This window comes from Bos indicus, chromosome 27 (genome assembly GCF_029378745.1).
Source record: "Bos indicus isolate NIAB-ARS_2022 breed Sahiwal x Tharparkar chromosome 27, NIAB-ARS_B.indTharparkar_mat_pri_1.0, whole genome shotgun sequence".
In the NCBI taxonomy this organism is placed as follows: domain Eukaryota; kingdom Metazoa; phylum Chordata; class Mammalia; order Artiodactyla; family Bovidae; genus Bos; species Bos indicus.
The window spans coordinates 25,621,768-25,640,007 of record NC_091786.1 but is presented as its reverse complement, the minus strand read 5'-3'; the positions used below and the strand labels follow the sequence as shown (position 1 = coordinate 25,640,007).

Here is an 18,240-nt window from a genome sequence, read left to right as displayed (position 1 = left end):
GTTCCATTTAACAAATAACTTTCAGTGTCTGACATTTAAGAGAAAGGGCTTAAAATCCTTGCTTCACCAGCTCTATGAATATGTCACAACTGCCAATAACAGATACGACAGCATTTCATTTACAGCAAAAAGATGCCAGTGAAATGCAGCCATATATATATGTATGTGTATATATATGTATACACACACACATATATATGCCAACTTCAAAAATTTTAACGGCAAAGCAAAAAAGAATCATTGAAGGGGAATACTACATCTGAAATGACTTACCTTTCGCCCATCACTTGCATGGCAATTCACATTTAGAGGAGTCAGTAAAGCCATTAGTTTTTCTTCATTACCACTCCTACAAAAAGGTAGGAAGTCAATTCCTATAAAATTATAGTGCTTCTTATGAATATTTATGGATATTTTTCACAACAGAATGGAAAATCATATGACTTCTTTGATTTCTTTTATATGGTTCTGAATGAATGTCTTTTGCTACACTTAATTCAATTCAATCAATATATTCCTAATTAATTTCTGTTAATCATCATATAGTGGTATATCTTAGATAAGGGAGCTTTCTACATTATTATTTGCTTTATTTATCTGCATAAAGTCATGTTCTTAATTACAAACAAACTTTAGTCTGATAAGTGATCTAAAACACTGGAGTTAAACATACAAAATGTTGTAAAAAGCTAATCAATTAAATTATAAATGAACAAGAACAAAAGAAAATGGATGAGAATTTTAACATTTACTTTATGCCCCTCATTCAAGCTTGGCTAGAAAAATTTCTAGAGAGAAATACAGATATAGTTATTTAAATACTTCAAGAATATGAACCGAAGAGCTGGGCAACTCAGTTTGCAGGTACCTTAAGAAATGTTCCAAATAAATTAACCTTATAATCATCACCATATTGAAAGACAGTCTCATTAATACACTAACCATGCAAAATAAAGTATACAAAGATTTAGTTTAAGGTCTTATCCACATTATCGCATAAAATCCAAGCAAGACAATAACATGCTTTAATTTTTATAGACCTCTACCTGCCCTCCCCCTTTTCTCCCTTAAATGCCTGATACTCACTTAAAATGAATGGAATCACTTACCTAGCAGCTTCTAGGAGTTCGTCTTTCTTGTATTCACCTAGATGATTGCAAAATATCATGCTGTTAGCATTTGGCAGAAGACAGATTAAGAAATGCAGTAGGCAGCAAATAGAGAATTAAATAGAGAAGAACAGAAAAAGAGAGTCCACACCCCGCTGGGTGATGGAGCCGTGACGTTAGCCAGCTTGTGAAGGCAGCATCACCAGTGCCTTGGAGACGGGCAGCAAATTGACGCAGCTTCTTGTCCAATCCTCAGATGAAATAGCTTTCTTCAGACGACCAATGAATGCTAAATCCCGTGTCCAGAAACACATTCCCTCTGATAACAGCATGCCAGTTGAAGACAATGTCCCCTCCCCCCTTTTCTATTCAGACTGTCACAGTATACTTGTGAGGCATAATACATTCTGAGACAAAAGCAAAATAATGTGGCTGTTTAAAGGTACAAATTACTAGTCTTCAAAAATCCTCAATTTTATTTTAATGACACGGAAAGTTTTTTTCCAAAAAAAAAAAAAACAAAAACCCCACACAACCATTAATTACCATTGCTGAGCTTTATAGCAGTAGAAAAAAAAAATCAGGATCATGAAGCCTTTGCCTCAATAGGGTGAGTCTGTAGACTAGAAATACGTGAACTACGTACCAAATGCTGTGAACCCCTTGGAGGCAGTGCTCTAAAAACCCATGAATATGTTCTTAAATGACAATAATATTCTAGCATGCTGCAATCTACACTTTATGCAAATTCAATACCAAATTTTAAAAACAATAAATATTAAAAATATTTTTTTAAAAAAAGCCTAGGGTCTCTGAGAATGAGCAGACATTCGTCTATTAAGATATGGATAATATTTTTCCATTCTATTGCTTAACACACCAAAGACTGAAAATAGGTATATACTTTAGAATTTTCAACACAGATTTCTTAGGGCATTCAAGAACTAAAAAGCAAGTCTTTGCCAGCACAATTGAAGGACAAGGAATTTTAATAATATAGAGTTTGCTCACTGAATGAATAAAAAGAACAGCTAGGACCATGATTCAGCTATTAATATGCTGACTCAGTTTGCTATATCATTAAAGAAATAATTACATAAAATGTCTAAGCAAATAGTTATATGAAGGCAAATGTTAAGTGTGTATACATATATATATGTATAAGAAATAAAATTTTAGATTAAGATGTTATAACTCTATTAAGAAATAAGCTTAAATTACTTTTAAAAATCTTATCACTTATAAACATGAATTTTTTTTGCATTTTGTTTGCTCTGCTACATAATGTGGAATACTGATAGAAATATTTTAAGGCCATCTCAGGACCATTAAGCATATGTTTAAATTCTATAACCCTTCATTAGCAAATATTTTTTTAGTTTAAACATTTCTCTTGATTCTTGGGTTGATTTTATTAAAATCTAGGAACTGTAAGCAGTAATTTTCAAACCAGGAAAAAGTTGTTAAATGTCTATTCTCTCCTAAAGGAATTTTATATACCAATGAAGTCATGGGTTCAACAATATATGTGAATAAGCTAGAATGCTTGCTTCACGATAAGAGTTTGCATTTCCAATTTCCATATATTATATCCCAGATTCTTCAGCTGATTAACAGTTTGAAATCTATATTATAATCCCCTAGCAAATAAGGTTCTTATCTTTCCAAAGACAATATTCTACCCTTATTAAATATTTTAGGTGGCAATATGGAAGTGAGTGAGTCAATTTAAGATCCTTTTGAGAAAATGGTTCGACCCATACCCTCAAAATGCCTTAAGAATCAAGAGCAAAGTAAGTGAAATTATGGAATTATCTATAAAAGTCACTCATTTAGTCAAAAAACATTTATTTGAAAGGCCTATAGGCCAGATTCAAAACTGAAAAAGACATTATCATTTCTGAACTCAAGAAATAAGAGTCTATTAAACAAGACAAACAAGTAAACCAATGATGAGAGTAGGAAATGAGTGTTACAGAGTGCTATAAAGAGTTTAAAGGCTAGTCTAATGGGATAAATAAGAAGCAGGCTAACTGTAGTCCAAGGAATGTTTCCCGGAAGAGGGAAAACTTGTGCAGGGTTTTTAAAGTAAGAACAGGTGATACACCGATGAAAGGTGGGGGAGAAGGAAGCAACCAAAGGAAAAGAAACAAGAGAGGAAATGGCCACTTTAAACCTCAAAAGAAGGACATTTTACAGGGGACTGAGTAAAAACTAGGCAGAGAAGAAACACAAAGATCACAAGAATGGCACTCTAAGAAGTTTGAACTTTATTTTGAAAACAATGAGAAAATACTGAAATAGTTCAACAAGGAGATTTGTAAAAGTAAAGTCTTCCCATATTCCACGCCAGTGAACTTTCTGTTGGAGAGTAAAATGGCCCAAAGTGGGGGTAATGGGAGGTGAAAACAATAAATTCTGGCATAGTTTATATTTTGGAGTAAGTTATACATTTCCTGAGATACAGTAATCTGAAATTGAGAACTGAAAGCAGCTACTATTAAAATTAAAGTCACAGTGCAGCATGACTCCAATAACCTAAGAAATAAAATCACATAGAATTTGGGATCTTCAAAGTTCAAATCAATCCTCTTACATAAACTTCTCATCTAGTATAGCCTATTGATTTTTTCTCCAAAAGGCACTTTTATTGGCGGGGGGAAAAAAGTTATTCCCTCATGGTTAAACTGATAATAAACCAAAGCTTTCAAAAGGAAACATATAAGTACACCCAAAGGTGTCAGACTCAGTTATTACAAATGACTTTCTACTCACAGTTAGAGATCCTAGCACTTTAATCAGCTTTTCTGCAATACATTCCAACATCCACTATCTGGTGCCCGAGGACCACAATCCATAAACAGTGGAAGCTATTTTTCAAATGCTACACTGCAGGAACAACTAGCATAATGAATTTAGAGTCCCTCACATACTCTGACAACAAATCTGAGCTCCTTAACAGCTAAACCCCTTGTTCTATTTCATTTTAGCCGCAAATCTGAAAATATTCTGGCTGAGATTCTGGTGCTTTATGGAGCATTTATATTCTTTAATCACATCCAGATAAAGGCTAGCAATAGATCAGCCAGAAAGGAAACCAGGCAATTATAGTCAAGATAATAGCATTCAGGAAAGGATAAAATAGATGGCTTAAAAAAAAATTTTTTTTTATTAGAATAAAATAAGTGGGATAAAAAATAAAAGGCAAGCCACAAAGTTTACTTTCCAAAGTCTGAACTGTTTTTATTAGTAAAAATGGTTTATTAGTGTAAGTATTGACAGGATGCATAGAAAGATAAATACACACACGCACAGACACAGACATACACAGTGGGGGCAGGGATATGAGTTACTGTGTTAAAAAGAGTATACTGTCAGAAAGGTTAAAAATGAAAGTTAAAAAATAAAGGATAAAAGTAAAACCCCCCTTTGTATTTCTCTGAGGTAGTTAGAAACAACTTCTCTTTCACTTACTGTGAAGGCAAAATTACTTTGTGAATAAAAATGAAGAAAAACTGAATCAATAAACAGAAGTCATAATTAATGACTTATCTTAATTTCAACATCTTAAAGTGTTTTTGTCCCTTTCTTCAGCAACTGACAGGATTCAAAGCAGACTAAGTTTTCTAAAAATGAGTCATTTGCTTTTGTTGAGGTGGAACAATATGGAAAGATTATGAACACAGAATCATAAATTCTAGAAGCAATAAAGGACTAAAAAAGAATTGTGACCTTTCTTTTCTCTACTTTGAAACCACACATAATGCATGCCTATCAGTAACATCTTTTGTTATATGCAATGAGAGGGGATGTAATTTGAAAGTCACCTTTCTCTTGTCACCTCATCCCCAATTTCAGAATTGCTGTCCTAAGTGATCATCAACATATTCATTTACAGTTAATGAAACTGATGCCAAGGCAATTAAATGAACTGTCTAAGGTTTCACTGAGTATTATTCACTATCTGTCAAGCCCTGAAAAATGCTAACATGTGAGCAGAAACTAACCAAATCTGAGTTTTGGAAGAAGTGACGGAAACAAAAGAAAAGAGTAACAAAACAGTAATAGCAATAAAATAGTTTTAAAAACAATGACAACAGCTAGCTTTAAATAGGCCAAACATATTTATATAACACAAGCCAAATATTTCCATCAAAACTACTTTAAAGCAGTGAACTTTCACATGAGCTTGTAAACATGGGCCCCCCCACCCAAAAATAGGTATGTCAATTTTACATTCTAGTTTAATATTTTGGACCAAAGGAATAGGAATGGAGGAAATGTATTCCAGGTCTATTAAAATGATCAATGCATTTTGCATTTCCCATAGCATGCATTAATTTCTCATGCTTTAGGTTTCTCAAGAGAAGAGCTATGTAAAGACTTCAAGAATCTCAATTAACAAGTTTAGGGACTCAGGTTGCTGAGTGCCAAAACCATGAATTGATCATTCTCATATAGGTATTTTCTCATTAAAGTGCCGACAAATACAAGAGATGAACTGATTCTTGTAACTAAACTGACAGCCAATATGGGGAAATAAAATATCACTTTAGGTGACATAATCCATTGTGTTTTCACTAATAGATTTGAAAATTTAAAAACAGTTATGTAGCTGTGGAAGGAATTTCACTGAAGCACCAGGAAATAATCTAATCTCAAGGTGTTAAGCTAGGTCTTTGATATCTACCATACAGAAACACGATCCTAGGAATGACTTGACTTTTCTCTCTGAAATTATTTTTTGAATTATTTATTTCAATTACTTGTTAATTGAATTTATTATTTCTCTGTCTGAAATCTTTCATGAACATTTTCAGGACAATTTTTTGGAGAAAAAAGTACCAAAGTATTAAAAGTTCTCAATGCCTACTTCCTATTTCTGAACCCTATCAATCTTCCTGCTCATTCTGATTCTGGTTTCAAAGTCCATACATTGGCTAAGTCTAAAATCGTGATCAAATTAAACACTCCATATCTGTGCTAAACATGGGAAAATTGGGGGCTTTAAAATTTTAGGTGTCAACAGAGTATTTTCCTGGTGGAGATCCTTTCTATCTTTTGTCTTCTACAACTTTGACCTTTCTAATTAGCTAACAGTCAACTTGTGCAACATAAACTTGAAGCTGTGCTGTCCAAACAGTACAGCTGGAACACAATTTTCCAGTTTTTTAGGAAAATGGAGATGTCCCAATCCCTGCAGGGCAGCTGAAATCAATTTTCAAAGATAAAAGCTCCCCCCTCCCAAATACAACTATACTATCTTATATAATAATATTTATGACAACAATTACATATGTTAACAAAAAAATGTCCTTAAACATTACCACAATATTACATCCGTAACAAAGGTTCTACAAAAAAAGAAAATAATGCAGTCAATAGATGATTGCTAACAACAAGTTTCTTTGTATGCAGTAATGTGTCTTCACTTAGCCCCAGCAACTTAGATACATATCTCATTTATGGACATTTAGCAGGGTTTTTCAACGAAGAAGGAAATGGCAACCCACTCCAGCATTTTTGACTGGAGAATCCCATGGACAGAGGAGCTTTGCGGGCTACAGTCTACAGGGTCGCAGAAGTGTAGAGCACGACTTAGCCAATAAACAACAAGCAGGGTTTCAAATAATTTATACCTGTTTCTGACATTCTGTCAATTGTATCTGCTTCCTTGGTAGCTCAGACAGTAAAGAATCTGCCGGCAGTGCGGGAGACCCAGGTTTGATCCCTGGATTGGGAAGATCCCCTGCAGAAGGAAATGGGAACCCATTCCAGCATTCTTGCCTGGAAAATCCCATGGACAGAGCAAGCTGGCAGGCTACTGTCAACTGTATTTGGAATGTAACTCAAGATTTTTCACTAATTTTTTCTGTTAGTTAAAAATCTAAGTATTGGAGAAGGCAATGGCAACCCACTCCAGTACTCTTGCCTAGAAAATCCCATGGACTGAGCAGCCTGGTAGTCTGCAGTCCATGGGGTCGCTAAGAGTCGGATATGACTGAGCGACTTCACTTTCACTTTTCACTTTCCTGCATTGGAGAAGGAAATGGCAACCCACTCCAGTGTTCTTGCCTGGAGAATCCCAGGGACGGGGGAGCCTGGTGGGCTGCCGTCTCTGGGGTCGCACAGAGTTGGACACGACTGAAGCGACTTAGCAGCAGCAGCAGCAGCAGCAGGTCATGAGATATCTTTAATGTACTTTGCTGGATTGACTTTTCTAACTTGTCAATGCCTTCTGGGTACCTCTTATAGCTAACCACTATACTAAACCCTTTTGTTAATGCCAATAAATTTATATCTATTCTGCAATAATAAATACATTTGGTGGTGATGGTCTAGTCACTTAAAAAAAAAAATCTAAGTATTAAAATTTGGGACATAACTACAAACACACACTGGCCAAAAACAGGGCTTCCCCGGTGGCTCAGGTGGTAAAGAACTCTCCTGCCAATGTAGGAGACAGAGAGATGTGGGTCGGATCCCTGGGTCAGGATGGTCCCCTGGAAAAGGACGTATCAATATTTGACCATTTTGATTATGTAGCATTACATTATATAAATGCACCTGAATTTGCTTATCCATTCACTGGCTGATAGATATAAGGGTTGTTGCCAGCTTTTGGCGATCATGAATTCAGGCAGGATTTTGTATGGACCTATGTCATCATTTCCCCTGAGTAAATACTTAAAAGTGTGGGGCTGCTAAAATGTACAGTAAATGTTAAACTTTATAAGAAACTGCCAAGTCACATCTTTTTTAAAATCTGAAAAATTCTTAATTCTGGAATATAAACATGCCATCTATAGAAAGGAAAAAGAACAAAAGAGAAGAAGTTGACTAATGAGAAATATGACAGTACTGCTAGAAATCCCACCTCACAGCTAGAAATCACATTCTTGCCTTTTTGTGAGGAGAATTCACCTAAACTGAGCTAAGTGCACAGCTTTTTGTTCTTTATAGCTCACTTGTTCTAACTTTTGTATTTTTTTAAATAGGAAGAATATATATTAATAAAATTGACCTCTTCACTCAAGGACTGTTTTGTATGCAGTACCTGTGAACTGAGAGCTATAAGAAGACATGTACAAAGCATATTTTGATTTATAGGTATCAAATTGTTATCTGTGAAAAGAAAATTACCTTTCTGCAGTCCTTGCTCTTATCATGATGGTTGGCCTCTCAATGCATCAGCCTACTGAGGGCCTGGAGTTTGGAGAGATACCTATTTGGGATTGTCAGACCGCTGCCCTCTTACATTAGATATAAAAAATTAAGGAAACTAAAGTTAACACTGAAGTACAAGTGATTACTGCATGAATGATATAAGAACTATCCTGCCTTCATTGTAATTATTGTGTATGACTGTATTTTATTCTTTGTATATTTTGTCCTGTTAACAAAGTCTCTGAAAGACACAATAACTTTGCAATTTTGGTCTTTTCAGGAAGCAGCAATTACAATTTACTTCTTTAAGCTGCACATGCTTAACTTACTTTTCTTTCTTATATTTCCCTCAAGTATCACTAAATCTCTTATTCACAGTTAGAGTTAATTAACCTTAGTGCAACCTGAGTAATGGTATTTTATCCTGGGCATAATCTTTCTTATGCAAACTCTCTTTTTAAAAATACCATTCATTTATTAGCTCTCCTTTGAACAAATGCATTTATTCATTTAACAAATATTTACTATCTATAACATGCCAAGTATACTACAGCTACTACTACTGAATCACGTCTTGAACCTTGGAATTAGTAGGACGTCAGTGATGGAATTGGAGCTAGTGTGCGAGGGATGGTGCCAAGCCTGTAGGACGTGGCGTCAGGTCCACAGGGTAAATGATGAAGAACTTATTCAGCACGCTGCAGTGCACTACTGCTGCTGACGGAGGCGCACCACATGTGCGCACAGCTGTCAGGTATGTTAAGGCAAAGGGGCTGAGGACCTCTAATAGAAGATAACCGACCTAAGCACTATGTTCTTAAAACTTTTAGGTATTTACCATTGACAGTGAGAGAGGGACGGAGCCCTTGAGTGTGTCTGTTAATAAAAGATTTAGATCAGGGAAATGATAGATCCTAACCTTTTGGGCATCATGAACCATTTTAAGAAGCTAATGAAAGTAGCTTTAGACCCTCTCCCTAGGGAGAAAATCCTTTGCATACTGTAAGATAAACTTTTGCCTCCAGTTTTAGAGTTTTCACAGAATTTCGCCTAAGTCTGTGAAGTTACTACAGGTTAAGAACTACTGTTAAAAAAAAGGATCTTTGACTTAGACTTGTTGATTCTAAATATAATCTTAAGGCAGGCTTGGCAAGATAAATTAGATATCCTTATTTTATATATGACTCAGTTAAGACCCAGAATAAACAAATAATTTGCCTAATATTCTAAAACTATGTAGTGGCAAAGCTCAGACTAGAATCTATGTCCTTTGACAGTATTTTTAATTGGAATAATATGGGGTGATTTCATGAAGACACACAGAACCTTGGCCACACAGTTTTGGGCAAGATTTTAACATGTGGAGATGGACTGGAATTTAGATAATTATCAGTATGAGGAAAGAAGTGCAGGAAAATGGAATACATATTTGGAGAAAGGTGACTAATGTCAAATTTAGAGTGTATGTTGGGAAGATGAAGTGGAATGGGGAGCACTGAATAATAATTTAAAAGTAAATTTATTCTATATTATAAAGGATCCTGAATGTTAGCTTGTAGAGTTGAACATGATTTTATAAGGAAAAGGAACAGGGAGTCACTCTTTTTTTTTTTTTTAAGCAGGGGAGTAAACTAATTAAAACTTAACTTAACCTGGTAGCTCGATGAATCAGGACCTGGAGACACTGGAGATTAGTTACAGGACTATTGTAGGAGGATGGTGAGAGGAAATGTACATAAACGGTGACAGAATGGAAAGAGTCAAGCACAGACAAGGTACTGAATGGATCACAGTGCAGCAGAGTTTATATTTCATGTGCTGGTCTTATGTGTGACTAAGGGATATGATCTAACATAGCTATAAATCAGCAGCAAATTTTAAAATATTTACTTCTCAATCTTAGACTAATACTTCATCCAATAATCTTTCTGAACATGATCATAGTAGCAGCAGCATGTTAATTCAGCTTCTACTTAACGGCTATATAATCACAGGCTCAGAAATGTCCATAAAATCAGAACAATCTATTTAAATAATATAGCCATTAATAGCATATTTAATTATTAATTTAATTGTCAAAACTTAATTTGTCTTTGATTCTTGCACAGTCTATTCCGAGACAGACGCTGAGAGTTCATAGTTCAGTTAGGAGGTGTTTCAGGTATATTAAAGAAAATGTTCTCCATGAGAAATAGTTTTAGAAAAAAAAAGGACATCTATACGAGAGCTATTGAGGTATAATATCTGGAAGGCCAGTTTGCTCCTTTCCTGAGCATAATATTAGCTTAAAAAAAATTTAACACAGTTGCACATTCACTTAATTTACTTAATCATTTTCATTTCCTTATTCTAAGGTTAGTGTAATGGGGCAGTGTACTATCATTGTAACTACTGATTTTGATTTTGTTTGAATACTTTTATCTACTTTTTCTTATTTTGTTCAACTGAGGAGATATATAAGGATGCTTATTATTTCAGAAAAATATGGAGGAAAGATTTTAAAGTTGAGGAAATGAGAATATATTTGCAATTTTTGGGGAAAATTATTTCACAGCATTTTATTTTGGGAAATTGCTTCAAGTTTTTCAAAATGTAAATCAGAAAAAACATCTTTATTTGAAGTAGCAAACCCAAGAAATAGAAGTAGATGTTCAATTTCAGATAATCTTACAATTACTATCTTACTGGGATACATTCTACTATGTAACAGGGCAAGAAACCACATGGCAACTGTACATTTTGATTTTCTCATCTGGAATATATTAACTCGACCCCTTAGTATCAGTTTTATTGTCTACTGTCAGTTCTTTTTTATTGTAAACACTTAGCAAAACAGGGCAGCGACATTTCTATCAGAAACATAAATAAGACAATTTATTGGAAGGACTGATGTTGAAGCTGAAACTCCAATATTTTGGCCACCTGATGGGAAGAGGTGACTCATTTGAAAAGACCCTGATGCTGGGAGGGATTGAGGGCAGGAGGAGAAGGGAACGACAGAGGATGAGATGGTTGGATGGCATCACCGACTCGATGGACATGGGTTTGTGTGGACTACGGGAGGTGGAGATGGACAGGGAGGCCTGGCGTGCTGTGGTTCATGGGGTTGCAAAGAGTCGGACATGACTGAGCGACTGAACTGAACTGACATCGATAATAATGAAATCTGTGTCAACATTCCATGTCTTCTGTGTGTGCTATTATGAATTTCTTAGCAGAAACTAGATTTATGTAATTTTACTATCTTTTCAGCAGATGGTTATTCAGAGCTTCCTTGTTTAGAAAGCTGCTTAGATTAACCTGTGATATAATATCACTTCATGCATACAACCCTTCCATGATGCTCAAAACATTAATTTGTTTTTCCATGATTAGGTTTTGGTTTTGTATTATCCACAACTTTACTGTAGAATTTGCCTTTGAGAAACATTTACTATCATTTCTAAATGTAAATGAACAAAGACAGAGATTGCAGGTATTAAATACCAAAGCTTCTTCAATGAAAAGATCAAATTCGTGTACTAATTTTAAACAACAAAAATAAATTCTTTTTGAAATTATTTTAATATAAATATAACACTTCCTATCAAATATTAAGAAACATTGCTGAAGAAAAAGTGGTTTTGATATTTTGGTACTTTTACTCTTTTAGGGGCTTATTCTGCTCCCGTAAATTTATCAACTACCCTCACATAAAAATTATCACTTAGCCTTATTAAAAAGCTGCAGCCATAAAAATTAATTCTCTTGGAAAACTCAAGGACTAAAACGCTCTAGACAGCCAAGTTTTCAACATAACTGCTAATTTAGCATTTTAATTCCTCTGCTCTTGAGGGAATTTCTTTCTGAAACATATTAAACACTTCTATGCATTCAAAAATGGATTATTCCAAACATAATTTAACCTTTCTTGACAAATCAGGGCTGATTATGTTCAACCTCCACCAGTCTGTGCAATAATGTATCAAAGCGCTCCAGGCATACTGACATGTGCCGATCCAAAATGGCTCCAGAATGCATACATTTTATTATTTGTTCATGTATAATTCATTTTCCTTTTTTTCTTTGTGCTAATGAATCTCTTTATGTATTTCCTTTTAATTTAGAGTGTCTAAAAATTGCTGTCTAGTAGGAATATAATTCAAAGCACATATGTAATTTAAAGTTTTCCAGTAGCCACATTGAAAAAAAGGTAACCAGAGGATACTAATTTTAATATTTTATTTTATCCAGTATATCTAGAATATTATCATTTCAACATGTGGCACTAGACCCATTTACGTGTCCAATAGCCATCCGTGGCCAGTAGCTACAGCCTGGCAGAGTGTGGATCTAAAACTTCCCTGAGCTGGAAGGTTACAAAACTGAGTAGACACTCACTATGGGGGAGCACCTTCTCTTTGAGTGATCTAAGAAGGGCTCTCCTGGGTATAAGCTCTCTTGGTTCAGAGCATGACTCCTGGACATTTCTTTGGTAGGAGGGGAGTGATGGGTGGGAGAGAGAATAGGGAAAGGGAAATGGAAGAAGGAGCCGTGAAAGAGGAAAGTAGTAAAAACAGAGGTAGGAATGAAGCTGGGAGGAGAAGAGAATCTAACAATAAAGTTGATGAGAAGGCTAGAAACTCAAGAGATGAGTAATACATAAGAAGCACTGAACATTAATGAGCAGCATAATGCAAAAACAAGGTTGTCTTAATAGGCAACTAAGGCTTTTAAAGATGTACGTGATAATTGATGACAATCCACAGGTATTAAGCACAGAAGAGTCCTTGCAATATGCTACAGCATTTAGAGAAAGGGACCAGTATGGTTAATGATGACTCATAGGGACAGCACAAGCTTTTTAGAAGGTTACCTCATTCAAATGTACATGCCAAGAAGTGACTGAGAGTGTGTTTGGAAAGTGTATCGTACTCCACTAACCACTTTTACTGAATCCTGTAGAGATGAATAACTTTAACAAAAGAAATATAGACAATTTCCAGTGACTATGAAAGTCCTGGGCAAAAGACCAAAGGACTTGGTAAATTCATCATTTCTTCCTGCTGACTAACTTAAGAGAAATGGAAATTTGAAAAAAAAAAAAAAAAAGCTGGTTATCTAGATAACATGGAGGAACAATATCTGATCTTGAAGAACCTGAACTCAGGATACAGAATAATGGCAACTGATGGCGAACATTACAAAAAGAACAAAAGAATGAGGAGGATAAATGCAGTGTCCTGATATTAGAGTAAAAAAAAAAAAAAAAACGAAACACATGCAACTCTTCAAATACGTAAGTCAAGAAAGACTAAAAACTGGCTTAAGAGTAGCCTGGATTCACTACTCTGGAGCTGATTTGACAGGAAACTCAATGAATCAACGTGACAAATTTACAGAAAAGCACGTGGCAACTCATGTTGTATCAGCAGAATTAAAAAAGAAAAAGGAAGGAAGGCAACTATTTGGCTTACACGATAAAAAGACAAGGTGGTAGAGGTGATGGTTACAGTTATAGAAAGGGTCCTGTCTACTCTTGTCGGTATTTCAGAGGAGGTTCTCAAAAAGAAAAATGCTTAGCCATATACAATTTGGCTCCAAAAAAGAAGGTATTGTATTTGGCTTAAAAAATAGGGGACTATTCCTAACTATTTAAGGGATTCAACAATGGACTAATTATGGCAGCAAGTTCATAGGGAAATAGTGAATTAATGGCATAGGGAATTAAGGGCATGTTGAAAAAAAAAAGACTGAACCGACTTAGAAGGAGAAGGTAAAATGCTCTAATTGTATATCACTGCTGTCTTTAAATTTTTTTCTTCCTCTAACTTTATGACTTTCATCACAAAGACAGGGTGGTTTGTGCATATATCCAGGGGGTGCGTGACCTGGGTCTGGCTTGGGAATCACCAGTAAGTCATATCAAAGGAACATTAATTTTTGTGCCAGATATTTTGAATAAATCCTGGGTCGGCTACTGACTAGCCATGAGAGTTTGACCAAATCATTTAACCTTCCTCTCAGCTTCATGTTTCTCACTGTAAAATGAGAGAGATAAAGCTTATCTTGTGGGTTACTCTGAGGGTCAGGGATAATATAAATACAACACCCAACGATGCTTCCCAATCTTCGACACAAGATAATGGTGATGATGATGATGGTGAAAAAGCTTTTCAAATTTTAAAGCAATTGCTTTACTGACAATTGTTTATTATTTCTCCCTGTAAATCATCAGGGAGATAGGACCTCTTTTTAATTAACATCAGTGAAAGAACTCTTATTCAAAACAACTGACATTTAAGAGATCTGAGAGAACAGATTTCTCCATACTCCACTAACTTTCTGTATAATACAATGGCTTTTATATAGTGAAAAAAGGGGAGGCATTTTATCTTTCTGTCCTAAACATTTTGCTGGGTCCACAGAGAGTTGCAATCACAATATGAGCAGAAGGCTATAAAAACTGATGTACAACAGTAATCAACTGGTGGAAAAAATAGGTTTTAAAAAAACTGAATAATCCCCAAGAAAAAGTGAAAGCTATTCAGGGGAAGATAATTAGAAAACCATGCAGATGAACTCTCCTTTCTCCTCCATATTGTGAAGAGGTAGAACTTTATTGAGATTGATAGAACCTTACAGAGAGTAAACCTCATTTCCTCATTAGAGAGAAAATTTCAGTCCAAAAGGTATATGTGTGTGTGTATAGTAAATGCCTGTTTTAGATATTTGATATTTCTTAATAAACTATTGTTTTCTAGTAGCCAGCTTCACCTATATCCATGAGTCAATAATGCTAAGTCATAATGCAAACTATGAATGTTACTATATATGATGTTTTGCTCTTTGTTAATTTTAAACTTTAGATGTACTTTATATTACAATGATTTCATGAAATGCGTATCAGTCTTGGCATATTTTTATCTACCACAGGAATGTTCCAACTCTGCAATGTAGCAATCCTTATGACATGTGGCTGAAGGTTAGCATACACGTAGCCAGTATTTTAAAGCATGAAGTTAGAGATAAATTAAAAATAAAATTAATCTAGCATTCAGTTCAGTTGCTCAGTCGTGTATGACTCTGCAAACCATGGACTGCAGCACACCAGGCTTGCCTGTCCATCACCAACTCCCGGAGCTTGCTCAAACCCATGTCCATTGAATCTACCATCAGTACTACGTTAAACACTGAGGATGTGCAAGTCAGCTCTGCTGACAATGACCGTTTCCAACAGGACATGGACAAGGCCACATAAAACAATGTTTCTCCACAAGGCCATACCATAGCTATGAAAAAGTGGCACACAAGCCTTTCTTCTGAGTTACTGCTGCTTTCTTAATAAGAACATTGTCAACCTGAGCTCAGGATCAGGGCTGCTAGTCACATACCTGTGTGTGTATGTCGGGGGCAGGGGGGTGTATGTGTGTAGGCATAGGTGTATGTACCACCCAGTGTACCAGCTAAACACTAAATAAATTAGCACAGAAATCTACGATCTGTGGATTGGGGATATCTAGTAATATTAGTATTTCCTTTTCCTTTCTTCTTGCTTCTTTAGTAGCAAGGTATTAATAGCTTAGAAAATTAAAGAAAAGGCACATTTGAAACTCAAATAATTACGAAAATCACCGTCTTCCGGAAAAGGTTCCAAGGTTATACAAGTTCTAACTTTAAGAAACAACTACCAAACCATTGTGCATACACAGGCAAACACACTTGTACCCTCATTCTAGACAGTAATTTTCTGTGTTCAAGTCCTGCACGATGATACTGATCACTTGATGCCTCTGATGGATTCAGAAGAAAGTACTGTCTACTTGGTAGAGTGATACTGTTGTTGCTGAGGACAAGCTAGAGAAGAATTGTATTTTTTTTTTCCATTTCCTTAGTTTGCTTATTGTCTTTATTTGGTGCCAAGCTTTCAGATGCCCCGGAAGTAACTGGGGAGAGAAACTGAATAAGATTGTTTGGTTTTAGTCTAGGCCATATTCTTTTGACACTGCTGATCAAAAGTACAGAAAAATAACATATTCTAAATGGAAAAATACACAGAAATGTTAGACAGAAAATACTAAGTCACAAAAGTGGACAGAGAACAACCCAGGGGCAGTAAATGCCGAATACCTGGCTTTAGTTTTTTCTGCAAAGAACCACCTGCGCCTTTCTCTGTGCTCCATAATACTTTTCATGTTGTATGAAAAATCACTTGTGGGTCTGTGTCCCTTGCCCAACTTGAGACCCTTGAAGTCAGGGACCATATTTTATACTCTTTCTTATATCTCCAGAAGTGCACAATGAACTTTATTTATAAAAAAGGCATACCTATCCCACGTTCCCATCCCTGGAGCTGCCTGTGTTTCTTAAAAGAAATGTTGTATTTGGAGGAAGCTCCATTGCAACAATGAGAGAGTCTACCGTATCTAATTTTAGATATAAAAATGAAAGTACCACCAGGTTATTACACAGGAAATCCCTGCGGGCACGGGGAGGAGGGAGTACCAATAGGACAGGATTCAGATATAAGTGCATCGTAAATTGGAATAAAAACAAAATTTGATGTGGCAATTTGAAATTGTTGAATGAAACTGTTATGATTCTAATTCAGTCAAAAACAATTATTATAAGCACATACGTATAACAGTTCTTTACAGTACAAAGTTTGGGTCGCTATTACTTTTTAGCTTTTTGCGAACATGTCTTGTTCCTGAAAGCAAGGCAAATAGTTTTGGGGAGAGAGCTATTTGAATTAGTATAAGAAAAAATTAATAGCAATAGTAAACTAGTCAAACATATAGTCCTTTATATTATGCAAAGAACTTACTTTTCTCTATAAGAATACTGGACTAATGAGTGGTGGGCCTTTATAAAGCAGAGTAAAATTCCACTTTATGTACAGACCACATTTAGTTTATCCACTCATTTCTCGATGGACACTTAAGGTGCCTCTACGTTTTGGCTCTAATAATGCTACTACAAACACGAGTGTACAAATTATCTCTCTTGAGTCTCTGTTTTCAACTCTTTTGAACCTGAGTTGCTACCTCACGGTAATCTTATTTTTAATTTTGAGGAACCTCCATAGCGTTTCCTACATCCACCACATCGTTTTACATCCCCACCAACAGTGCACAAGGGTTCCGACTGCTCTACGTTCTTGCTAATATTTATTTTTTCTCTCTCTTAAAAAAAAATAGTAGCCATGGAGATCAGCCCTGGGATTTCTTTGGAAGGAATGATGCTAAAGCTGAAACTCCAGTACTTTGGCCACCTCATGCGAAGAGTTGACTCATTGGAAAAGACTCTGATGCTGGGAGGGATTGGGGGCAGGAGGAGAAGGGGATGACAGAGGATGAGATGGCTGGATGGCATCACCGACTCGATGGACGTGAGTCTGAGTGATCTCCAGGAGTTGGTGATGGACAGGGAGGCCTGGCGTGCTGCAATTCCTGGGGTCGCAAAGAGTCGGACACGACTGAGCGACTGAACTGAACTGAACTGAACTGAATGGGTGTGAAGTGGTATTACCTTAAATTTCTTTTCAAGACTATTCCTAATGGATAAATTTTTAATAAAAGCTGACTTTTCAAGATTCTATAAATGACTTCAAAATATGGGTAAAAAGCAAACCTATCTGAAAGATTTCTTATATCAAATTATGTTTACTAAAGCAGATTTTGGTTTTTACTTGATCTGTTTTCCTTTCACTGACTTAATAAAATATTCGTTTTTTTCTCAGTATTATGGGAGTGTAGTGTAATCAGTTACTTTATAACAACAGGGTTGGGAAGATCCCCTGGAGAAGGAAATGGCAACCCACTCCAGTACTCCTGCCTGGGAAATCCCATGGACAGAGGAGCCTGGCGGGATACAATCCATGGGGTCGCCGAGTCAGACATGACTTAGCTACTAAACAACAACATAAAGAAGTATAGTAACTATATACTTTCAGCAGGCTATTACTGATAGTAGTCCTCCTAAA

At 35.8% G+C, this 18,240-nt stretch overlaps 1 protein-coding gene across 2 annotated transcripts in view; it reads right to left on the bottom strand.

The window, feature by feature from the left end:
- TNKS (tankyrase) overlaps positions 1-18,240 on the bottom strand; it is a 161,570-nt gene that overhangs the window by 78,350 nt on the left and 64,980 nt on the right. For both annotated transcript variants that reach the window (XM_019953442.2, XM_070781326.1), the window contains exons 4-5: positions 1,110-1,146; positions 274-349 (exon numbers count right to left, since the gene is read on the bottom strand). In XM_019953442.2, the coding sequence (XP_019809001.1) occupies positions 274-349; positions 1,110-1,146 (113 nt within the window). The remainder of the gene's footprint in view (positions 1-273; positions 350-1,109; positions 1,147-18,240) is intronic.